The sequence below is a fragment of the Strix uralensis genome, chromosome 18 (genome assembly GCF_047716275.1).
Source record: "Strix uralensis isolate ZFMK-TIS-50842 chromosome 18, bStrUra1, whole genome shotgun sequence".
In the NCBI taxonomy this organism is placed as follows: domain Eukaryota; kingdom Metazoa; phylum Chordata; class Aves; order Strigiformes; family Strigidae; genus Strix; species Strix uralensis.
Window position 1 is genome coordinate 16,997,720 of NC_133989.1, and position 25,373 is coordinate 17,023,092.

Genomic DNA, 25,373 nt, shown 5'->3' on the forward strand with positions numbered 1-25,373 from the left:
ACCTGCACAGCAGTGGAGGAACAGTTAGTTTCAAAGCCATGTCAAGGTTTTACCTGTTTCATGAGAAAAATCACTGCTTGCCTGAGACCGGCAAAAACCAAGCAGTTAAAAATCCGTTGTTTAGGCCACAAATGCCCTGGACGTGCACCTGCGCTTCAATTAGAGCCCCTGAAAATGCACTGAGAGCACTGCTTCCACCCAAGCAATAACTCCCAAGATATTGATTTGTAAGTCACAATTAACAACTGCTTCATTCATGAACCAGTAGTTGGCTATGATTAGAAATAATTTAGAAGAAATTATGTCACCATTATCTGCCACTTAGAGGACTCCCAGCAATCATTTCATCTGCATGGAGTGCTCACCCTGCCTGCCGCTCTCCCTCCCCACGTTGTCAGGGGCTCCAGGGCCTCCCCGTCTCCATCCTGGGCAGTGGGCACAGGGGGACACACAGCCCTGTTCCCTGCAGAGCTTCCACCTTGACACCCATGGGTGTCTCCACCCAGCGGCTGTTCCTCCTGTGGGTGGGTTTGTTGGTGGCTGACCCAGAGGCCGAGGTGACAGTTCGAGAAGAGGCTCAAAGAGGGGCTGTGGAGGTGGGGAAGCTGCAAGGAGGATCCATGGGCTGGACTTTCCAAGCAACAGGGATGGACCTGGGTCCTCCTGGAAGGTGCAGGTGAGCGGCAGGAAGCACCATGGGCTCAGGCTCCACGGGGACAGGGCATCAGGAAAGCACAGAGCTCCACACATGGTTTCTTCTGGCTGCATGATGTGTTGTGGAGTTACATTAATTGGTCTTTTTTGCATGAAGTGACCTCTTCAGCAGGGCTCCGCACGCTGGCCCCCAGCACAGCAAGCAGATTCCCCTTCAGACCCCATCCTGGTAGCCCCAGACCCTGCTGTGCCTTTGCAGGACGGACCAGGGTCTCCAGCTCTGCAGGTGGGGTTACCCCGCCACAATCCCCATGTCTAGCAGCGACCTGCCCACCCAGGGCAGGCTGCACTGTCATGGGCTGCTCTTAGCGCCCTGTGAAGGCACTGCTGGCAGCCAAGGGACCTGCCAGGGTGACAAAGAGCTCCTGGACAAGAGCCACGAGTGCCTCCAGGAGCCCAAGCCTCCAGGGTCTGTTCTTCCCCAGGTGTCCCCTGCTTTGACCTGGTGCCAAAGGTCCCACCGCAGGGGTGGACCTCTGTGAACTGCTCATATGGCAGTTTCTTACTGGTGGAGCAGAGGTGACATTAGGAAAAGCTGCTAGCTGCATCCCTCGTCTCAGGATCCTCCTCAGTGTCCAATGCTGCCTTTACATGGGCTTCATCCTTCCCTTCCTTGCCTGCAGCCCCTTTCCTCCCCTCTCTACCTCCAGCCCCTCCGCTGCAGCCCTCCTTGGGGCCTTGAGGAGCCCTTCCTCATCCTCCCAGCACTGTCTGCTTCTATCCCCATCCGCTCCAGCTCACCCCATGATGTGGGGGCTTGGCTTCCTCCTGTGCAGAGCCCCAGGCTCGAGGAACACCACAAGTGACAGCGATGCACAGTTCAGGGACCTGCCAGGGACACGGCGCCTGGCTCTCGCCCTGCTGAGCTCCCTCCCAGCCTGGTGTGGGAGCTTTGCTGCCCCACACCTTCTTCTGTTCACCACCAGCCCATGCCAATGGCACTAACGGCCGCCCTGGCACCTGCTCCGCAGCCTTGGCCTCTCCAGGATCTGGCTGTCAGTGAGCTCTGAAGGAGCAGGGCTGTGGCAAACCCAGGGCTCAGTCCTCACCCTGCACACATGTCCTGCTGGCAACCACAGTGGGAGGGAGGTGGACAGATCCCACAGACCCTGGGATGCCCCTTCTGGTGACCATTTTCAGGAAAGTGCCCTCGAGAAGCTCTACCAAACCGGTGTTTTCTAACAAAGAAAGGTTTTGCTGAAAAATTCCCAGCTGGCTCCTGTACTAATCCCATTTACAGTAGAATTATATTCATCCTATGGATTATTTACAGTACATGAGGAGGGCCCAGCTCCAATCGATAAGCCTGCTTTGTACAGGACTCTCCAAAAACACTTATTCTCACTAGTCCACGACAGTAAACCAAATGACGCTGGTGCTGTTGAGACCTGCTATGCTATCGGCACACATTCCCAATTAAAAATAAATCAGTTAAGAAATCAGAGCTTCTGGCCAATCAGTCTGTTAATTAAAAGGATGAGGAATTACTGGAGGCGGTGGTGTTGGGCTGTGCAGCACATGGGAGTCCTCGGGCCTCCCCCCACTGCTCATCTTGCTGCCAGCACAGCTCTGCAGCTGCGAGAGAGGGATGGGTCCTGTTGCCCAGGAAGGGAGAGGAGACTGTATGTGCTCCACCATCCTCCCAAAGCCGAGCCGAGGGAAGGCAGGCTGCCAGCCCCCGGCCATGCAGGGACCCTCGCATGCACAGACAGCCCAGGGTCAGGTTCGTCTCACTCACAGACCCTCTGCCCAGGCCCCAAAAGAGGTATGACAAGCCCTCTGCCACACAGCACCTCACCGTCCTGGTGAGACACCTCCCTAAGGTCCCTCTATCCCCCAGGACATTCAGCAAAAAGGCCAGGCCAAGGAGAGGCCAAGACTCTTCGGTCCTCTTCTGGATCTAGGGTCTCACAGGGCCTCATCCCCAAAAGGACACCTGCCTGTCTTGTCTCTGCATGGCCGGAGAGCTCATCCTGGCCTCCCAACCAGCAACGTCCAGCCTTCAGCACGAGGAGCCCGCGCACCCTGCAATGTCGTAGCCCAGCGTGGCTCTCTTGGCCGAAGCTCCTGAGAGCCCACAGCCCCATCCACACCAGACACAGAGACGAGGTCACACCACCACCCACCTGCTCTTCTTGGGCCTTGCTCTGGGGGAAGGCTCAGAGCTGCTCTTCTTGTCTTTAGGCTCCTTGGGGCCTTTGGGTTCCCGAGGTTTCCGGGGCTTCTTGGCCACCTCCCTCTGCTTGGGCTCCTTCGGCTTCTTGGGCTCCTTAGCCTTTTTAGGCTCTTTTGGTTCTTTAGGCTCTCTCCTCCTCTTTGGTTTCACCTCCACAGCTGCTTTTTCTCCCCCTTCCTGTTCTCCCAGATCCTTTTTCTTCCGTTTCTTCTTCACGCCTGTGCCCCCGCCCCCACTGTCCTGCATCCCGTTCTGGGTGCTGCTCCGCTTCTGGGGAGCCCCGTCAGGCTCCTCCTCCGGGCACTGGCACTGGCCACCCGAGTCCGTGGCCGTCACCGTCACCTGGTGGGGCACCTCGTCCTGCTCCTCGCTGCTGGCAAAGGGGTCCTGTGCCTTGCACTCCCAGGCATCCGACATTGGGGAGCGGCTCAGCGCTTTTAAGCTTGGCGGCTGCAGAGAGAACAGAAAGGCGGCACGTAAAGCAAATGCCACGAATAGCAGCAGCAGGCGCTCCAGGAGGACCTGCAGCCCCAGGGAGGCTCTAATCACCCGGGCGCAGTGCGAGCAATGTCCCTTCACATACGGGGGACTCTGGCTAATGGCCACCACGCGCAGATGCAGCTCAATGGGGAGGATCCCCCTTACCTGCCTGAGGGAGGGTGACAGGTTAGAGGCCTTTCAGGTCCCCACCAGCCCATGTAGGTTCAGAGTGGAGGCAACTGGCCCCTCTGCTGTGTCCCCAAGCACAGTCCTGTCTTTGACCACACACTCCACACCCCACTCTGCTGAGACCCAGTGTGAGCCATATGCCCAGGCCACCTCCTGACTGTTGCCCAGAGCCAGGGATTGTCTCGGCAGGGCAGGGAGAGGGAATTAAGGATTCCTTGCAGCCTCCGGAGGCAAGAAGCAGGCCCTCAGGTCCATTCGGGGCAGAGCTCAGGGCAGCAGAACAGGGTTAGACCAATACATTTCCCAGGAGCTGCTGGGTGTCACGGCTCCCTCCAGCCCAGGAGAGCAGAGCTGCTCTTCCTGCTTCAGCTCTTCCTTCACTTCCTGTGAACTTCCCAGCACTGAACATTGAAAGCAATTCAGCCGCCTCCGCAGCACACTCTCCCGTGGCAGGCCCAACCAGAAAACAGCATGAAAAGGCCCAGCTCTGCTCGAGCAGCAGCAGGAGTGTCTGCAATAAGGAGCTCAGGCTTGTGAGCAGCGACCCTGGCTCCTCCAGAGCAGCCCAGGCTGCTAGGGCTGGCAGGGGACAGCCCAAGGTGACGATGTGATTCATAATGGGGACCAGAAACATTCCTTGCAGCAGCTGCCAGAGGGGGAGAGAGCAAGGGATGCACAAAAGGCTGGGCAGAATCGTAGCTGTGTGCAGCAAGTGGGGGGAAAGTAACATGTTGGGCTCCACTTCAGCTGCTCTGCCAGTTAGCTCCCATCCCCAGCACGCCAGCACTGGCAGCACCTGGCCCTGCCTGCGCTCTCAGCCAGTCCACTGCACCCTCTCCTCTCTGCCTCTGATCAGGGGGCCACCGGAGAGCCACTGGGGCCACAGCCAGCACCGATCCCTCGTGGCACCGCTGAGAGCCCACTGCTGCCCACTGCCCCGGCAGCACAGGCAGTCTGAGGCTGCTCCTCCAGCCCTGCAGCGGGAGAGCAAAACCGCAGCCTTCGCAGATGGCAAACTTTACACCCACAACCACCTGATTAACTCACCCTTTTAATGCACAGTTTGGCCGTGACCAGAGAAGAGCTGCAGCCATCCCCAGCCTGCCTCACCGCCATGGGGCTGGCAGCTCAGCACCAGACAAAGCCCAGCAGTGCGACCAGGGCTGGAAAGCCAGTGCTGCAGACAGGTGTTTGGTGGCTGTCCCATGAGACAAGGCATGGGGCTGAGCCCCCGCCAGGCCTGTCCCGCCAGACTGGAGGTGGCACCTCCTTGGAGGGAAGCCATGGGGCCACTGGTGAGTGGCCTGGGAGGTGCCAGGCAATGGTGCACTCGTGGGGACAGTGGCAGTGCTTGCCGCAGCACCCTGCACCTGTGGCTGCCCCAGGCCGGGGGTGCTGGTTCCTCCACAAGCCTCTACCCTGGTGCTGAGGCACCAGTGCCTCTGTCAGCAATGCCCTGGCCCCACAGACCCCCAGCACCATCCCGATCTTCAGATACCCCAGAAGCTGCGGGTGAGAATGCAAATATTTACATCCTACGGGCTGAGGACTGGGGCCCGTTCGGGGTGATCTAGGTGAAGGGCACTCTGCACACTTGGATTTCTGATTTGGATTAGATGGAAGCATTAAACGAAACAGGCTGCAAAGCGGAAAGGACCCCTACTGCCCCTGCAGCCACCCGTGAGTGGGGCTGACGGCACATCTGGCATCAGGTCTGCCCATGTGTGGCCACCTCCAGTGCTCTGCCCTGGCCCCGGCTGCCAGTCTGCTCCAGCGACCTGGGACAGGGGAGAGCAGCCGTCCCGACACACAACAGGCAATCAAAGTGCACCCAAGCAATTAAGGGGAACCTATTCTGGGCTGAGAGAAAATCAGCACTATAGATGCTGCCACTGAACCCACAGGTTGAGCAACAGGATCAGTCGCAGCCTTTGCATTCCTCAGATCTTGCAAGCTGGGGATCAGCTGGAACAATGTACTGTATTAGCTACAAAGCTCAGAGACCCCCAAGAGCCTGGATCTCCTTTAGCTTCTGTGCTGAACAGCAGCCAAGTGCAGATATCAGACAGAAAGCAAATCTTCAGGATCCCTGCACAGCAGGAGGGTGAACTACTCCTTCCCAGCCACAGCTTGTAGCCCTGACTCTTGCAAGGGGCTGCTCCCTTCCAGGCAGACCACCCAGCGAGCAACAGGTCTGGATACTGCAATTCTGGTGCCCTTCAAGAGCAGGCGATGTCACCTGCCCTGATGGAGAGGGGTTCGCCAGCTCACCCACAGGACTGGGCTGGGAATGGTGCTGAGCACCTGGAGCAGCTCCATCCCGGACAGCCTGTGCCCTGGGGAGCTGAGCCACAAAGGCCAGGCATGGCAATGTGGGTCCCTCTCGTTGTGTGCATCAGCATTTCCCAGCAAACCAGCATGGAGCAGGGAGTGCTGAAACTGGCTCATGATCTCCACCGCTGCACACCAGCCAAGTGGTCCAAAGCTCCCTGCTACCCCATCTGCTGCCTGCATCTACAGCTCCAACCCAGGCGATGGAGCCAGGCAGGTCCTGCTTGCCACTGGCAAGTCCACTGCCTGCCAGCAGCCTCAGGCCCCACCGCATGCGACGGGCTGATAAAGCTGTCAGGAGAGCAGGCCTCAAACCGTGACCTACTTTGTGGGGACTGCCTCGTGCTTGTGTTGTGCTGCTTCGAAAAATCGGAAAGGGCATTTCAGTGATTGCTGATGAAGACATCCCAGCCTGCCACAAGCCCTGCTGCAGCAGGAAGTTGAGTGCTTTATAGAAACAACCACGAGCTGTGAGAAGGTTTGTGAAAATGCAAGCAATCCTTCCGCACCCCCTGCACCACCTCTGCCAACAGCCCCTCCAGCCTCTAGGCCAGCCCGTCACGGTGGGAGTACAGACGTGTCCAGCCCAGCACAGCTCCCAGGCAGCGCTGCAGGCCCCCAGATCCGGCAGTGCCAGCACTTTGCCATGGGCATCAGATGTCACAGCCAGCTGTGTCCAGGGAGCAGTGCTGGTACCAGTCAGCAGCTCTTGCTTCCAGCTGGAGCAGCCAGAAGCTTCTGGCACAGGCCCTGCCATGAAAGGGCCATCAAACACCGGCCCGTGGGACGCAGCAGCTCACGGCTGGGACTTGCAGAAGCACAGCGGGGCAGAAAAACAAGGCTCCTCCACACCAACTGCAGGCAAGGTACTGCCAGCCCCAGAAACCCTTCTGCAACTAAGGCTGCTTGGTTTGTCTTGATGGGAAAAGGCTCCATGTCGTACTCCTGCAAGCCCACAGCAAGCTCCTGCCATCCACATAGGACTGTGCTGCTGAGTACAAATCTGCAGTCAGAGCTTGGCACACTGCTGCGAGTCAGGAAATGGGCTTTTCCTACTTCCCCTTGATGAGGTTCAGTTTATCCTGGCTTCTTGTCAACAGGAAAAGCCTGAGAAAGCAACGCCAGCATTATCTGTGCTCCTGCATGGCTTCAAAGCACACTCACAGCTTGCTTGCGGCAGCCCGGCCGGTCCTTTGCGGCAGGCAGGAGCACGCTGTACCTGTGCAGCTGCTGCCCCTGTGCCGCAAGGAACCACCACTTCTGCTTCCAAACAGCGAGGGGCTGGAGGGCCTGTGTCACACTGATGCGGACACAGCACCGCAGGGAGCTCTGCTGCAGTAGCAACCTCCAGGCTGAGTGGCTCCAGACACACGTCTCCACGAGCCATCAGGCTGCCCACGGCTTTGCCCGCGCTGCTGGCCACCGTGTCTGCAGCAACAGTCAGCAGTGACACACTGCCACGTTCAGACCCCCTTCACAGGGGAGAAACATATCCAGCTTCAGGAGCCTAAACCTGGCAAATGGTAGCCCCAGGATGCTTGCTGCATCAGGCAGGCAAGGTGAGCTCCCCTTGGTTGCTCTGGGCCAGCCAAGGGTGGGTCTAGGCCAGTGCTCTGACCCCGAGGTGGGCAGGAGTGGGGCAGGGCAGGCAGCGTGCTTTGCCTCCCCATTTGCCCAGGCTGACTGTGGCTCAGGACTGCATCCAGAGCATGGTAGCTATCAGCTGCAGGAACTCACCTGGAACCACGGGCACCAAAGCACCCAGTGGCATTCAGTACTACAAACTGGTAAGGTATGGGAAAAACTCACTAATTTTGTTTAAATCATGCTGTCCTCCTACATGGCTTCTAGTTCTCAAGGTGTGAGAGTATGAAGGAGGATTTCCTTGTCACCCACTCTGTCCCATTCACTGTTTTGCCATTGTCCATCCCGTCCTTTCCCTGCAGAGCTCTCTTGGCCCAGCTAAGGTGCAGGTGACAAGTGATGGGCGACAGCCCCTAACACCATTTATTAGTGATTCCAAACATCTCGTCAGGCTCCTTTACAATTCTAAATACCATCAAAGCATGGTGGCTTGTGTTACTTTGCTCCAAAATCAAACCCTCTAATTTAAGAGCAACTCTCCAATGCATCTGGCATCAGGGATGGCTCTGGGTTGGGAGTCTTCCTGACCGAGCTGTTCTGCCAGCACCATTTCTGTGAGCACTCACTTGACACCTCGATTGCTTATTTACCGTTTGACTCCTCTTAGAAGCTTTTTAATCCTGAGGTATTTGGGAAAAAATTTATTAGACTCCATGTCTTTAGCAAGTGATTCCTCAAAATCTTTTTAGTCCTGCCTAGTTACAGGGTTACTTTTAAATTCCCAGAATATGTGTCTTTTTTCTTACTACAACTTTTTTTAACTAAAGAGAAACATCATTTTACATTGAACAGCCTCTTCTACATGTCTTCTTACACGCCCGTCTATCCACGTAGGTTTGTTGTTTCTGGGGTATTATGCAGGGGGGTGAAGTAGACAATGACTTCCAGGTTTTGGTAGGTGATGTCCATCTCTGAACTCTGGTACCATACTCAAGCAGCCTCCATACGCCCAGTACGCTTTTTATCCTTAGAGCTGTGCTTTCATGCTGTCTCTCAACTGGCATTTTTTTGGTGACAACTGTAATGATTTTACATTTTCAGAATGTATTTTATGTAACATTTGTACATTTTTTTATTCCCAGAGGAATCTTCTATAAATTACTTTTCATATAGGAAAGCAAGTCCCTCAGCAGCAGCTGGAGCACAAAGTCTTGTCCCATGCGTCTAACTACTGTCAAAGAGAAGGTCGGGGAAAAAAAATGTTTAAAACCTCCCCAGAGCGCTGTGAAGGCTAACAGAAAGCACTTATAATTGCATGACCCCATTAGAAGGCAAAGCCAAGGTTAGTGTGAGCCTTAATGGTGTGTTTCCTTAACTTAAAATTTTTTAATTTCATTTATAGCCCCAACTTGACTCGACTTCCCAGTTTTTATTCAGGACTTAGGGGAAAACACCACGAGGAGATGGCAGGCAAAGCAGCTCCTGTCCCTGGTCCTCGAAGGGCTCCCTCCCCTCTCCCACACTGCTGAGCCTGCGAGATGCGCCAGCTGCCCCAGCCCACGAGGTTCACGCAGCACCCCTGACCTTCCCCAAGCTCCACAGCAAAGAGCAGAGCTAGGTTCACAGGGACCTGAAGGAACAGTTTAAAAACTCCACTTGGCATGTGTGCAGGGAGCTTAGGAGCAGTGAAGCTCAGCAGCGCCAGCCTGGGGCCAGCCTGTGGCCTGAGCCAGGTCCAAAACCCATGTCCTCGCCTTGCCTGTGACAGTTACCTGCGAAGCGAACCCGTGGAGAAGAGGAACAGCAGGAGGGGAACAGCAAATGCAAAGAGAAATTGGGGAGGGGAAGAGGGAGGGAACTGGGGACAGGTAAAGGGCAGCTAGAACAGGGGGCCAGGATAACACTAGAATGTTACAGGATGACAGTCCTAAGGAGCAAGTGAGAATGGAGAAGAGTAGGCAGCTTTGGGTGAAGACAAGAGAAAACTGAGCCCAAGCACCCAGGAGAAGTACTGCAGAAGTGGTCAGACTCAGCTGGATGGGGCAGAAGATCCTGCACCTTGTGCCTAGCCAGGAGTGAACCGTAACACACCCTGAGCCCCACTCCCTCCACACCCTGTGAGACCACATCACCTTCCCTGCCTCCGGCGCTCCTGGGCTCCCACCCCATGTCTCGGCAGCCCAGCATCATCTTCTGCCCTATAAAGGTGGCACCGATTATACAGCTTACACACTTGCCATGCGATACCTGCACAAGTGGGAGCAGAGAGAGGCTCCCCTGGACTCAGGTGGCCAGCACTGCTGGGAGGTGTGATGGGGATGAAGCGGACGTTGCATCAGCACTGCTGGGTGTCAGAGCCTCCTTGCCAGTCAGCATCACCCTGATCCGTACCCAAGCCCTGCAGTGCCACACAAGTTTGGGGGTGGGAAGGGGAAAGGAGGAACAGCCTGATGTCCACTCCACTGCCCATCCTGTGCCTCAGGGCCCTGCCCTGAGACCTGCAGGCTTTCCTTGCCAAGAGCACAGCGTTCCCAGCAGGGCAAAGCTCTGCCACAGCCTCAGGGTCTGAACGGCAGCTCCAGCCTGCGAGGAGGCCATGGCTGACCCCTTCTCATGGTCATTGCCAAGAGCAGAGCCAGCTCCCCTGGCTACCAGGCCCAGCCAACATCCACACCACCATGCTGGGCAGCGTGACCAGAGCCAGCAGCAGTAGCCGTGCCACATGCCATCTTGCATGCAAGTGCCAGCACCGTTCAACCCCCGTTCACTGCAGGCTGGGCCAGGCCTTCCAGCAGCCCCCGGGAGAAGCACGATGCCTCCACAGAAAGCCTGCATTTAGCTCTAAGGCACAGCTCAAACCCTGCAGAGATCTGTCCTATATGTGGAGTGTCCACGAGGACCCTGACTGCAGGGGTCATTAAAGTTTTCCATGTTCTTTAGACAGAGGCTGATGTCCGGGGGCTGCCCAGCCTCCCCCCGCAGCACCGACTGAAGCCACCAGCCTGGCTGCTGCTGCGCCAGCAGCCCGTGATGGGGACCATCACACAGCTCTGCCTCCTCAAGATGGTCAGGCTGGCAGCCACCAGTCCGGTCTCTCTGCATAGCCAGTTGCAGAGCCCCACAACAGTAGCAGAAAAGGCAGCTTCTTCCATACACAGCATTCTAGCAGGCTGTTGAGCCATCCTCTCCGGCAGCTGCAATCCCCACCAGTGGCGTGCACAGCACGGGCTGTTGTATTCTAGTCACTGGGTGTCCACACCCCTCATTTCCAGCTCTTAATGCAATGCAGCAGAAGCTAAAAATACACAAGTGCCACCCTCTGTCATGTCTCTGAGCAGACTCTGCAGTCGCCATGGGATGTGCGTGACAGAGGTGGGGCCTGGCTCCATTCCCGAGACGCTCCACCAAGACGCAGCCCTCAAGAACTACAGCCGGGAAGCTCCGTCCCGTGACGGAGCCAGCCCTGGCAGCGGGCACGTGTGCCCCACCACCCTGGCACAGGGCACGGAGGGGGCAGAGGGCAATGCTGCTGCCCTGGGCTGGCCAGGCTGTCCTCCCTGCTTAGTCCTCTCTGGCAGGGCAGGAAGGAAGGCAGGCAGGGAAAAGATCATGGAAAGAGGAGGGCCTGTGCAGCAGCATGCTGCCATGAGTGGCAGCAGGGCGAAGAGCCCTTGGGACCACGGGGGAGGATGAGGACCAGCGCTCCTGGCTGTGGGTGGAGGAGCAGGGCACCCTGGCAGCTCCCCACTCCCCCTGCCCTTCATCCTTACCAGAGCAGGTGCCCAAACGCCGCTCAGCAGAGCAAAACTCCTCCATGCACCCAGCACTGAGGGTCATGGCACCTGACAGTCTCATCACAAGATGGGCCAGGAGCCCCTAAGTGCCCTTAGGCTGAGGAACCCCCATTCCCCTGCACGAGCTCCCACTGCTGTCAGGACTCTGCTCCAGCCCTGGGGACCTCTTGTAACGGCCCTTGGCAGCGTTTGCAGTAGGTGAGACATCAAAGCTCACATTTCACTTAAACAGACCCATAAAATTCAGGAAAAACCTTCCTTTTATGAAGTGAGTACTTGAAGCAAAGGCAAGCAGAGCTCCCACAGACACTCCTGGGGGCCTGCATGCCCTGACATGTCTCCACTGTGAGGGCTGCACAGCAGCCATGGGCTGTTCCCTTCTGCCTCCTCACACCGCTGGCCGCACACCACTGGGGATCAGGCCATTCCCACCACCTCCAAGCCCACGCTGAAAAGTCAGAAGAGCCCTCCAGGAGAAGGCAGGAGCTTCTCAGAAGTCACAGGCTTCCCATTCCCTCCCTCTCCAAGAGCCAAGCAATGCTGCTCTGCTCTTACAGTCTGTGCAGGATGGGAGCATTTCCATGGCTGTAGAATAAGGAGATTTACAGGCACTGTGGGATAACTGTATTTATTTTAGTTCAGTATTTCTCAGGTTATTCAAGAAGCTTGGCAGAAATAAGCAGGAGTAGAAGACCCTTCAGTACCCTGGGAGGAGCAGGACACAGGAGAGGCAGCCCAGGGAACAATGGTGCTGCTGAAGCCCTCAAAGAAAATCCATCACTTGTCATTGCTCTCTAGGGTAGCTAGGCACCCCTGTCCCACCTCCACCAGCAGACAAGACACTCTGGCATGAAGCCTTGTAAGTCACGAGGGAAGTGACAGGTTTCACGAGTTAGTCACAGCTTGGTGATAAATCCACCAGATTTTCATGCATTACTAAGGAAGAAGAGTCATGCAAACACAGACCCTGCCTGTGCTAACAACAGCCCCTCATCTGGTGCAACAGTTGGCAGTGCCTGCATGCCAAGCCATCCCAATCCGTGCAGGAAGGGCGGCACTGCTGGGGGGGGGCACCAAGGGGGCACAGAGAGGAGCTTCTCCCAAGATGGCCTGCTGTAAGACCCCAGCTCTCCAGCCCAGGCTTTGTAATCTACTGGCAGCGGACATGGGCAGGACAAGGCACTTGCTCAGGGCAGCCACGGACTTGGGAAAGGAGAGAGCATATTTGTAACCCGTTCCCAATGAAAGCTGACAGCTCTGCTGCCATCTCTCACCAATATGAAGGGTGCTAGCATTTTGCCAGCCTTTGTACCCAAGAGCCTCAACCTACACCTACATGACAACCAAGATGGAGCTTCTGCAGATGAGAGGCTGGCAGGGAGACACATACAGAAATGCATGGCCCCTGACAGCCCTGGGAACCACACAAGCATCTCACCTTCTCCAGAGAGACTGCTCAATGGACTTCTGAAGGCAACAGACCTCCTTGGTGTCACGAGGAGTCTGTTTACAAGGTGTGCAAGCTCCTGGGCTCAGGTGTCCAGGGGACATGGAATGGCACCTCTTGCTAGCTTTGCTCTGCAGAGCATGGCAGGGAGCCACCCACCTTGGGAGCAGCCACCCACTTCACCACATCAATCAGGAACCCAGAGTACCCCCAGGAGCCCTGCTTGGGCAAGCTTTCTTCCAAACACTGAACTCACAGCAGCATTTCTGATTGCTGCCCAGACCCTTCTGGGGACAGCCCAGCACAGCCCTTTCAGAGCTGGTGACCCCAGGAATGCAGTAGCCCACTTCGTGACATGCTGCAAAGATTGTCCTACACTGCCGCCAGTTCGAAGAGCTGAGGAGATGAGCAGCTCGACCCCTACCCCTCCTTGCTTACGCTGGCATGCCTTTATCTCCCTCCCAGACTTTATCTGCAGGGGCAGCTACACAAAACACTTTGGCAGCTGAGCCCGCTAAAATCTCCAAATGCTGGGGGAGGACGGCTTTGCTGTGCTTAAAACCCACGTCATTTCAGCAATCCCATTTCCAGAGCAGCCAAACCTGTTATATTAGTCCAGTGGAGTGGTAAGAATTTCTTACCTGGGCTTTGCTACCAGAGGAGAAAGATCACTCATTTGTGCCCCAAAACTCTCCTACAGGCCTTCCCCCTGCCCCAGCAGTGCTTGTATGCAACACCTGCCACGCTCCCCTCCTCCTCCTCACCTTGAGGCTGGCTTTGCTTCTTCACAGCATCTTTAGGACACACTGATACACTCACTACTTCCTACAGTCTCACTGCTCTGTACACACACCTTCCTGTCTCTGCAGCGTTTGGCGTGCTGCAAGCTCAGAACAACACACTCGCCTTTTCTAAACCCTTCCCTCCCTGCCTCCTCCCCATTAACCTGCCATGACGGCACGATCTGCAGCTGCCCTGAGCAGCACGAAGACGCTGCTTCAGAGCTGGCTAGAAATGGCACCAGCTCACGCTCTCCAACAGATTTATCCCCTAGCTCAGTGTTCAATTTAATGGTTTCCCATTAAAAGCAGCACAGACACAAATCAGCTCAGGGTGGACCAGTTTGCTTTATATCTCCAGCCATATTTCAGCCCGGCAGGCAGAGCGAGTCTCCATGCATGTAACAGGTCCTTTCCCCTTATCAGAGCGCCGATGGTCAGGCTTTCCTCTGTCCACAGTTAATACAAAGACCACTGGCTCATAAATCTCCTCTGAGAGCAGCAGGTAGTTATGATCCGATGCGGCAATTCAGAAATGGCAGCTTGGTGGGATGGGATTATTTCTGAGCAAGGGAAGATTCCCTGGCCAACCTCTCACAGCCCCACAGATGTGATCTGCCCCAACCTCCCCGCTGGTGTTAGTCCTGGAGCACCACGTTATTAGCAGTAATCACAGCAAACATGCGGTTTTGTAATATATAGGTGATGAGATTCAAACAAGAACCAATACTAGGGGCTTTGAGGGAAAAGAAGGGTTGTTCCTCCACAGGAAACAGAACTAAATCAAGAGCATTTCAATTACTGAAGATAAACCCCACCTTGTTCAACTGCCCACAACAGACTCATCTGCTCTAGGCTGCAGCTCAGGTCAAATTTCGACGTGCTGAGCTGCGGCCCTGTCTGGAAATGCAAGCCCCACCCCGCTCCCCCCAGCCCGCTTCCCACCACACAGCAACAGCAACAATTCACACACTGGACGTGGTCCCCAGGCCTTGCCAGCTGAGTTGGGAGAAGGAGAGAGGGTCACAAACCTGCTTTTCTTTTTTCTGTATTTTCATTATCATCAAATCTGGGATGAATTATTTCTGCAAGACACAACACAAAAAAAAAAATTCACAATAAAGAGACTGGTGAACCTGAGGTACTCCATCCTTCCACATCACCCCTCCAAGAGGCCGAGCCAACCCTGGTGCCACTCAGAGCAACAACGCTGCAGGAGTGAAACGCTCTCAGAGACAAGCTTGGGGACATCTGCTCTGCTGAGCCATGGCAAGGAGCCCGACCACATGCCTCCCCGCAGCTCAGTGCTACCTGAACCCCACGGGGTAAGACCAACCTCGCAGTCCCAGCATGAAGTGGTGCACCCAGGGCTAGCGGAGACACACTCCACCTCCCCAGAACCCCAAACCCACCCCAGACACCCCTGACAGACGTGTCGGATGCTGCCAACCCTGCAGCAGCAGAGGGAAGCAGTAAACAAACCAGTCTGTGCCAAGTAGCAATGACAGCAGTAAGACATGTGGAGAGGATGCAGGAGCTTGAGCAGGCTGCGAGCCCTACTAGCAAGGAAGAGCTGCCAGGGGGACAAGGACAGGGCAAGCAAGGAGGAAGAAGCGCCACGCTGGCAGACACCATCTCCCCAGCGAGCTGCAGCAGCCCCCAGAGAAACGCTGGGACGGGGCCAGTGAGCTGGCTGCCTCCTGGGCCCCCGCAGCGCAGGAGGATGCTGCATGAGTAGCACCCACCTCACATCCCAGAGGAGGACGGGGGGCTGCAGGCAGAGGTGATTCCCAAGCAACCCCTCCACACCAGGCCTGGCCAGAGGATCTGCAGTTGCAAGTCCAGCTCTTAGCAGCACCTCAGTGCCAGAGGCAGAACTGCCTGTGTGACCAGGACCCCACACTGTCCCCCGACGGAGGAGGGGACCGACGAGGGATCTGTGGTGATGCAGCACCCTGACAGCTCTGTGGGGTGAAAACTGTTCCCTCAGGCTCCTGCACCACAGCTCAGCACCCTGCACCTGGTGGCTGTGGTCCGGCTCAGCCAGCAGCACCTTTTAGCTGGTCTCTTCCCGATGGCCACAGCTCCCTGCAGGCACTGCCTGAGCAGCTGCGCCCAAACACAGAGACACAACACCCACAACACCCAGCACACCCTCCACGGGCTGCCACACACCCTCAGACAGGGCTGGCTGGCGAGCAGACACGCACCTGCCCAGGCTTTCTCTGGGGACTGGGTGTAGGCTGGACACTGCCAGATGCAGGAGAAAGCTGGGCTCTCTGCTTCCCTCCTGCTGGTGCTGTGGTGGTAGAAAGGCCAGAGGCAGCCCCACCACAGGCAGGGTCAGCATCGGAAATGGCACCGATCTCAGGTCAGGACACTGCTGCAGCTCCCCAGGACAAACACGCTCACCAGCTGTGACAGTCGAGGGGACACAGTGAGATTACAGCCCTGTCCCTCCCCACAGCGGCCACAGCCACGGTACACTCGACAGAGCTGCCGGGGTTTGCCCAGAGCCCCCTGCTCCAGGCAACAGATGCTTTCTGGGGAGCCGACCCTCAGCAGTTGTCTGCTCCCACAGTGCCAGCAATGGGCGCCAAAGATCCCAGAAGTATCTGACAAGTGTTTTAGACACAAATCCCACGAACACCTGCCTCCTGTTTCCCTCCTGTCCCATGCAAACCCCACTCCACGAGCCACAGCGACATGAGAACCTCCCTTGCCACTGCAGCTGTCGGACTCGCTTGGCACATGGGCACAGGTCACACCACCATCAGCCTGCAGGCGAGGCCCAGCGACCCCCCTGCACCCCCCATCATGTCTCCTCTCCCCGGCAGGAGCACCCTGCTAGGCCCAGGCCTTATCGAAGCCCAGAGTCATTTCTCCTCTGACCCAGCACCTCTCTTTCCAAAGGGGAGAGCCCAATGGGTCCTACTGGTAGGCAGCGCTCAGGCCAGCGCAAGAGGGGACCAACTCTGCATGCTGACGATGGTGCATGGCTCATGCCCACCACACCAGGGAGAAGAGGCAAAGGCTTCTAACTCTGATCCCAGCTACATGGCAGAGGCCAGGCCAGCACATCCCACGTATAAATCAAGCTTGGTGGCAGTAAGGCAAGGCACCCAGTGCCACCAGCTGAGTGAGGAGGAGTTTGATGGCATCTGTGGACAGATGTCACAGAACTTTCTCATGACTAAGCCTGTCAGCCCCTCCTGTGCTCCTCCAATCGTGCCCCAGAACGGCCCGGAGGACAAGGGGCTAAGCCGGGCTGGCAGATGTGTGCAGCTGCAGCAGCAGTGCTCTCCAGGAAGGACCAGGTGGAAATTTCAGACTGAGTGGCTGCTGCAGCTCAGAACAATCCTGCCAGGCTCCAGCAGAGAGCAGCCCCATCCCAAGGGTTTCTTCAGAGCCAGAAGTGTAGGAGATCTGGGTTCAGTTCGGCTTTCACAGAGGCCTCTGGGCTGCAGGAGACTCCAAGGTACCCAGCTCGCCCCTCCTTGCCAGCAGCACCTTCACCTGCCAGCCTCAGCCTGCACCCAGCAGGTCCTGCCAGGGCCCACTTGGCTCCCAGGTCAGAAGATGTTCTTGCCCTGGCTCTGCTTCCCAGCCTTTCACTCACAGATTTTCTTCTGGAGTAACACAGAAGATGGATCCTGGGCCCTCCAGTCCTTGCAGGCACTCTTCCTGCTCTTGGTTTTCTTTCCATCATCAAAAGGCTGTGAGCTCCCTCAAGATGCCCCTCCCCCAGAGCCCTGGCAAGCCATGGGGTCCCCTCTATGCTCACAGAGCTCTCCCCGTCACCTCCTAATGCTGAGGACTTGCCCCCTGAAACTTAACTAAGTGCCCCACTTGTCACTTAGCAGATACCAAGGGTTTTTGCAGGCTAGCCCCAGAAGTGAGCTCATACAACTTCTAGGCCTGCAGGCTGAGCCCTGGTCCCCAGCGTTACAGCACTACAGTGCCATCTCCGTCAGGCTCCTGCCGACAGAGCCATGGGGACAGCACCAGGATGGGATCCAGCAGCACCGTCTTCTCCCACAGCAGGAGAACAGGCCATTGGCAGCTTTCATCCCACCCCTTCAGGAGCCACTGCATCTCACCAGCATGGCTCTGTGCAGCTCTGGAGCCCCAGGCAGGCCCAAAGCCATCCCAGAGAGAGACTACAAGGGCGTCTGTAGCCCTCTGCCCCCACCCCAGCAGAGCCAGGGCCCCACAGGCCACACAGGCAGTTTCACTGAGACCAAAGAGATGTCAGGGAAGGAGAAAGGCTCAGACACTGTCTGCAAGACAACCATCACTTCTGGCAAGCAAAAGCCAAGATAAATACCTTGCTACAAGTTCCTCAGCACTGGGCTAGCCCAGGCTGGAAGCCTCTTACCGCATGGCCTACAAGAGCTTGCTCCTATCACTCAGCCCTGGGTTTTCAGGGCTTTTTTTTTATGAAATAAAACAAACATCATAGGTTGTGGATCACACACATTTAGCACCCTAGGTCCCGGCATGCTCACCACCTTCTGCATGGCGGTAACACAGGCAGTTGCCAGCAGCTGAACAAGAGAGCCAAAGGATGCCAGGAAGCTTGGTGCCACAGCGAGCGAGCGGCCCAACCCTGCCACCTCTCCAGAGCCCAGGCAAGGGCTACTGGACCCTCCTGCCATCAGTCTTGGTGGCTCACTCCCACAGCCCTGGTCTCTGCTCCCATCAGCTGTTTTAGCACCAGCCTGCCTGTTACTTCACAGGCACTGAATTCTCGGCTAGTGTAAGATTCAGAGCATGCAACACAGGGCCAGCAGGATGATGCCTGCAGGCAGGGAAGGGCTACGAGCAAGCTGCACAAGGGAATGAGCTTTAGACCAGCCGTGCCTTGCTTCACAAGCCTCATCTCTAGCAGCAGGAAGCCATACACAGGCTCTTCACGGGGACAGCGGGCAGGCAGCTGGTGTACGCCACAGGTCCAGTGCTCCCAGGAGTGGCTGTACAGAGCAGGGATGTTCCTGGGCTCCCCAGCAGGAAGGAGAGCTGGGATCCTGCTGCCAAAGCAGCCCTCTGTGAGCAGCCTGCCACTCTCCTTCCCGGGGCACCTGTGGACCAGGCTGGGGGCGGGTAGGCTGCCCATTCCTAGTACCCATTTTTCTCAGGGAGAGCACAAGGACTCACCTGCACACACATGGCTCACAAACAACTTTTACAAGGTTAGTTAGTATCAGGGAAGGACTTTCACAGTTCCCTGATTGCAGCAAGCTGCAGACCACTCCTGGCTTTAGGGGTTTGCAAGAGGCACATCAGAAGCCCAGCCACTGGGCTAGCCAAGCCATAGCCAGCAGCAGTGGCACACAGCAATGGAGAAGGAGTTCTTGGCCAGCCCTCTGGCATGCTCTGAATGAGCACCAGGATGAGAGGGGACAAAGGCACAGGTTAAAGAAAGGACTTGGGAGAGCAGAGCACAGGAGGAGGTTTCTCTGTGACCAAAGCAGAGCTGTCACTTCTCAGCACACACCTTTGTTTCTACTCAGATTCACACCCATGAGTGAACTGTGGGAGACCCGTGGTCTTCAGTGGTATTTCCATAGCACTGAAGCCAGTGTGTGGATCTGTCCTGATAAAACAAGGCTGGGATACCAGTGAGACACAGAGGAGATAGTTTAATAGAGGTACCTACTCTGACCATGTGCAAAGTCATTCATGTGCAAGGAGAGGCCCAACAAAGACACTGCAGGTGTCAGGAGAGAGCGCCTGGTCTCCTGTCCACAGACAGAGCTCTGCTGCAGCTCCCGGGATGATGTGCCATCCTGGTTTGCAGAAGGCTGTGTTAAACTCTGGCTGGCCAGGGACCAGAGTCACTGCTGCCAGTTGTGAAACCAGGGAACTTGGGGCATTTAACACATCGTATTGTTCATAATCCTGTGGAGCAAGCATGCCTGCCATCACCTCTTAGGGGACAAGCTGAAGAGGAGGAAAGGGACATGTTCATGTCTGCACAGTACTGTGGTCTGCTTCTGCCTGCTGCATCCAGAGCATCTCGCCAGGCCTCAGAGCCAGGAACCTGTCCAGCATCCTGAAGGGAAATATGCCACCTGCTAAGGAGCACCACCACACTGCCATGTGGATATATACACTGAGAACCCCATTTAACTAGCCATTTCCATGCTAATTAAGTATTTGCAGATTAAAGAGAAACTCTAATCTCAAATGAGACTGCCCAATTTTCTGAATGAGCTTATGGTTTTCACATGGAGATCAACATGTTCTCACTAGCACATCATGCAAGGGCTCCAGGCTGCTAGATTCAGCTTTATTGCCACTGTCACAAATGGGGAGTTTTTATTTTCCATGATCAAGTCTTTATGCCTTTTTAACCCAAGATAATTGATGCACGTCCCACACTAGCACTGCCAGCCTGCAACACCCCCAGCACCAGGCTGTCACCAGTGCTTTTGGCTGCCACAGCCAAAGGCAAGTCCTCCTTCACGAGGCCATGGCACTTCCTCTGAAACCCCCGGCACTGGGCACTGCACACAGCGGCGAGCACACCAACATGGCACACCACGCTGGCAGGCTGACCACGCACTCGGGAGCTGTCTTGTTGCATTTCAAGAGACAAGCAAGCAATGCTGAAAGCTGTGTTTTGTCCCTCGACATGAACAGACCAACTCGCTGTGGCACAGCCTCTACAAAGCGTCTGCTGCTAGCAATGACGTTTTCAGTTACACAATTTGGGGCACATCAGGTTACTACCCTCCTTTCTTGGATTTATTTTTATTGTTCTGAAAGCACAAGACATCCCTACACCAGACTGAGTTCACATCGTGCCAGTATTTCCTGTCGCTCCTGCCTGGGCTCCTCCAGGAGTTGCAGCATCTGTACACAAGTCAAAAACATTGTCAGAAATTCCGCATCTGAGCCACCACCAGCCCAAGACCAAGCAGTGACCATGTGCTCTTCCAGCCTTCCCACAAGAGTGGCCAAGCTCTCCTCTGCAGCTGGAGTATTGCTCTTCCCAGTTCAGAGGCTGAGGCTCTCTAGCATGCTCCCAGAATCCTGCGGACGTGCTCCTGCCACGCAGCCCCCAACACCAGTCCTGCAAGCACAAATACATACAAGTGCTCCGTGAAAGCAACCACAGCTCACTGCAGGCAGCGATCACCTATCTCATTTGTACACACAGGTCCATCAGCACACATCCCCACAGAGTAGTTCACCTCTGTTTTCCCTCAGAAATGGGAGAAGATCTTCTCAAGATGATCTTCCAGTGGAGGAGAAAAAGCGGCGTTGAAAACAAGCTAAGAGCAAAGGCAAGGAGAAGCTGCAGTGGCCCAGACTAGCCAACCTGTAAAGAGACACATCTCCAGGGCTAGACGAGAACTTTTAACATGTATTTCAGAAACACACTAGCCAAGTTTGGGGGAGGAGGTCAACATATGAACGAAAAGTAATAGAGCTCTACAGCAGTAACAGGGATATACCCAAAGGCATGTGTGAGCTACTCCATCCTGGCCCAGATTAGCCACAGTGCTTGCAGGGCACCCAAGCTGGAGTCTGTGAAGCCTTGGCCATGGTGTGCCCCCAGTACCCATGTAGCACGTTAACTCATTCATGTTAGCAAAGACAAAGGAAAACAACATTTTGAGATCACAGCACTCAGGAGAGGCTGTGTGCTAGGACTGCCTTTCAGCACTATCATGGACAGCCTCCAGCAGCCTCAGGGACTGCCTAGGACAAAGCCATCACAGATGGGCTGCCACTGAGGATGCTTTTCAAGACTGTACCTGATGGAAAGACAGACTGCCGTTGCCTACGTCCTGTTGCATGTCAGAAGGAGAGGAGGGTCCTGGCACAAAAGCCAAAGCACCTTTCCAAACTTTCCACCATACAACACATCTCCACACCAGATCATCCAGTCTCTTGCTTGCTCAACACCATCTGCTGAAAATCTAGCTCCGAGCAAACGAAATGCACACTTGTCCGCTCACCCTCAAGTGCAATGTGTGACTGATGCATGGGGAACATAAGCAGAGCACTGAGGACTCCATTTATATACACGGCTGCTACACCACCACCAGACTAGGAAACACGCACTCCTGCACCCGGCCTGCAGAAAGCCACCGAAGAGAATGAGAAGCACCCAGATGAAGTAGAGCCAGGAGATGTCCTGGAGCAGCAGGTACACCCTTCTGTACATGGTGGGAGCAGTTACCATGTGTACAAGCACTCAAGGAGTAGCTAGATTCATCCCTGAGCACAGCAGAAAAGGTACTCATACAAACCCCACAGGCAGGATCCTGGCAAGCAGGACTCACAGCTGGTAGGACTAGCTTGCTCAAGAGAGCGAACCACACCAGCTCCTCAATGTCCCACTCTGCCCAGCTGCCTGCAGTACCTTCTCATCACTGTTCTGGGCACCCCACGGGTCCCTCCCAGCATCCTATGGTAGAGGGCACTTCTGCAAACACGATGGCGAGCTGAGGGTGTTCAGGGCACGCTCTGCACAGTCTCCCACATGCCAGGCAAGGATTTTACAGCCACACTGGCATATCCTTCCTGGCTCACAAAAATCTCTGAAGCATGGAAATGAAGTGGTAGGTGCTCAGGCAATACTTTGGCAGGATCAAACCACTTCAGAGAGTCAAGTTCACATGGGCTGCAGTTCTCCCCACACCCTCCTCCATTGTTTTAAACCATCACATTCCCTTGAAATTCATTGCCCAGCTGATGCTCCAGCCTGGGTGTGTGTTCCCCCTCCCCAGATATCTCCCAACAGCCAAGCTATCACACCGTTCAACATCAAAGCTCCTGTTGGGGCGTCCATATGTCACACAGCACGTCCCTGCTCCTCTGTGCTTCAGAGATCCTCCTCTCACAGCTCCCCCCAAGCTCCCATGAGGGCCAGCACTGGAACAGGAAGCTCGGCTTTCTGCACCTATCTTGCTTCTCTCTTCCTATTATTTTATATTATATTTATATCCTGTATAGGGGGCTAAAAAGAGCAAGCAGGCAGCCCCACACTGCAAAACCAGGAGGAATGCCGCACGTGGCTGGATCCTGGCACTCTGCCGCTGCTCTGCATGCCCGGGGCTGTGCTTTGAGGAAGGCTGGCCTGAAGTCAGAGAGGACTGAAGCTGAAAATCATATGGCACTCGCCCTTTCTCCATTCAACCCCCAGGAAAATCCATGACAAAACTCTGCTCAGGGTGATCAGCAGCACATCTGATGCTTGCAAGAGCTGGCATGGCTGAGAGCAAATGGGGGAAATTCAGGAGGCTGGGGAAGGCTCAGAGAAGTCTGTGACAGACAGTTGGCAAGGATGAGCTCCTCTCCAGATCTCTCTGTCCAGCACAGGGGACACTGGGACCCAGCACGCCACCACACCTCGCTTCAGAGCACATTGCCTAGAGGAGGTCCCCAGCCAGTCCCTAGCTGCCAGTCCCACCAAGAACAGCCTCCAGCCTTTTTTCTCCAACTTTGCTGAGCCATGCCCCAGTGAGAAAGTATGCCCAGCTCTTTTACTAAGCCTCTGGAGGCACATCCCTGGCCATGCTGCCTGACAGGAGCAGGGACCACACCAGGAGAACATTTCACAGACCCTCTATGAGTCTGACCTACCCTTACTGCAAGGTCAGGCTGACCCAGCAGACTTTGTTCTCAGGTCCATACCTATCCAAAGAGCTGAACATGCCCTAAATATCACTGTTACCGTCCAATCTGAGAGGTCCTCAGGCCAACAGCTGGGCTGGGTGACAGGCATCTGTGGCAGAACCTACTGAGTATGCCCCAGTGTCCCCACAGGTACCCGCCCGCAGCATCTCCCTGCACAGCCATTGCCACGGTATGTGAGGCCCCTAGAGAAACCCTGCAACACCACTGCAACTGCAAGGCTGTAGGAAGTGTTGCAAGCCACAGTGCTGGAAGCAAGAAATCTAGAAAAAAAAAACTGCCACAGGACACCAAAGAATTCCTAGTATGTGGTTTTCAAAAATAGTTACAATGCCAGCTTGCCTGCAACTGGTAAACAGCGTTAAAACAAGCAGCTCTTCAGGGTCCCCCTTTACCCCCCAAAAACATCTCAGATAACCTCAGACACATCCCATAGCAGTCTCAAAGTCACAAACCAAAGAAGTCCCCCAATTTAATGGGATAAGCATATTTTTGGACAGGTTTTGAAACTTTAAAGACAACGAAGTCTCAAACAATGTTCTCTAATATTAATTTCATTTACATACTGCATATCTAGCGGTCTGTAACCACAGCAAGCAGCATTGTTCTGCTGCTTCAGCCTGTCTGGGAGGATGCTACAACACAGATCTCCTAGCCTTCAGGCTAAGAGCAAGCAGGAGGAAAATCCTGATGCAGTGGCTAGGGGTGCACAGAGTTCCCAGGCAGATACTAACCATGTATCAGCCCCCCTAACCTTGCTTCCAAAACTGACGGTGTTTAATATTACCGCAGAAGAATAATTTCTAATACTCATCACCTTGTGTGACAGCGACGGCGAGCTCTGTGTGAAGTTTGCTCGTACATCCAGCTCATTTTGGGAACGGCAGGTCTTCAGGCAGCACAGATGAGCCTGCATACGTGGGAATGTGCCCCACAGGAGGGGGGCCCACCATGGGAAGCCCAGCACCGAGGGCTGCTAACGGGGCACCGCTGGAGCAGGCGGCTCGCTGGGTGACAGCTCACAGTCCGGGCTGCTGCGTGCTCCTTCCAGAAAGCAGTCCGGGTTCCGGGGGTGTGCAGCCCCCAAGCCAGGACCCTGCCAGGGCCAGCTGTTAGCTCCGAGAATAGCTCAGATCAGCTGCAGAAGATCAAGTAATTGCCCCAGGGATGGGAAGCACCGACTATTTTCAGCTTTCTGGGAGCACTAATCGTTGGGGAGGCAGAGTGCTAGCCACCCAGCCCGGCAGGAGGAAGAGCTTGCTGCTTGTCACCCTGTTTCAAGGTCTTGTTTTTCACAAGAAAAGAAAAGGGTTTCAAAGAGGGTTTACACCTCAGACTTGCTTTTTTGAAACAATTTTCCACAATCAGAGGCTGCAGTTTCCCAACAGGAAAATATAAAATGTGCAGATTTTCCACCAGAGGCACAATCCTGACACCTCCCACCTGCCCTTCCCAGAGCAGCAGAGAGCGACTCCCCCCAGGCCACTGCACCCCAGCCCCGGCACGAGGGGCACACAGCACTGCTGCCCCCGCTCCGAGCGGGCACGCTGCATCAGAGCTGGCCTCAGCGCTTGTACCCCTCATCACAGGCACTCAGGAACCTGCTGTTGGCTCCTTTTCCATGAAATCTTTGCAGGTCACCTTTAAAAGCCACATGAGAGCCCTAAAACTACTTTACAGGCTGCAAAATTAGTTACGCCCATAAAGATGTTCTTTACAGCAGCGTGCGACACCAGCTCCGGAGCACTACTGCTGCCTCACCACCCCACAGATCAGCACCTCTCTCCCCCTCTCCAGGAGCCTGGGGTGCTCACAGGCCTTGGCTGCATTTCAACCACACCACCTCACATCTCAAGAGGATATTTAAAGGATACCACCAGTGGAAGCACTCAAAACCCTGGAAATGCTACAACGAAGGTTGCACAAGCACTATTAATTGAACTTCTGTAGGCAGCTGTTCCACAGGAAAAGCCTTGCCCACCAATGCTGCATGTTAGCAGCAATGCCAGAATCCAAATCCAAAGCTTGGATCCAAAACTGGGAAGGAGCAGCCTGTCTGTGCTAGCATCTGCATCCTTCATCACCCCACAGACAGGAGAAGGCACGGCTGCTGTGTCATCTTCTGAGAGCGAATGAGAAGGAAGGGGGAAAAGGGAAGTGAGCTAATTGTTGCACAATCCCTGTCCAACCACTTGACTTTGAAATAGCAGTTCTCTGACTTAAAAAAA

The 25,373-nt window shown here is 55.4% G+C and overlaps 1 protein-coding gene across 8 annotated transcripts in view; it reads right to left on the reverse strand.

Annotated features, from left to right (window-relative positions):
• The window catches only part of CHD6 (chromodomain helicase DNA binding protein 6), a 92,493-nt gene that overhangs the window by 45,702 nt on the left and 21,418 nt on the right, over nt 1-25,373 (reverse strand). For 6 of the 8 annotated variants that reach the window (XM_074887872.1, XM_074887867.1, XM_074887870.1 and 3 more), the window contains exons 2-3: nt 14,526-14,579; nt 2,841-3,340 (exon numbers count right to left, since the gene is read on the reverse strand). In XM_074887872.1, the coding sequence (XP_074743973.1) occupies nt 2,841-3,340; nt 14,526-14,558 (533 nt within the window). In that variant the 5' untranslated portion in view covers nt 14,559-14,579. Of the gene's footprint in view, nt 1-2,840; nt 3,341-14,525; nt 14,580-23,962; nt 24,061-25,373 lie in introns of those variants that run through there. The other 2 variants (XM_074887865.1, XM_074887868.1) reach the window with 2 other exon arrangements.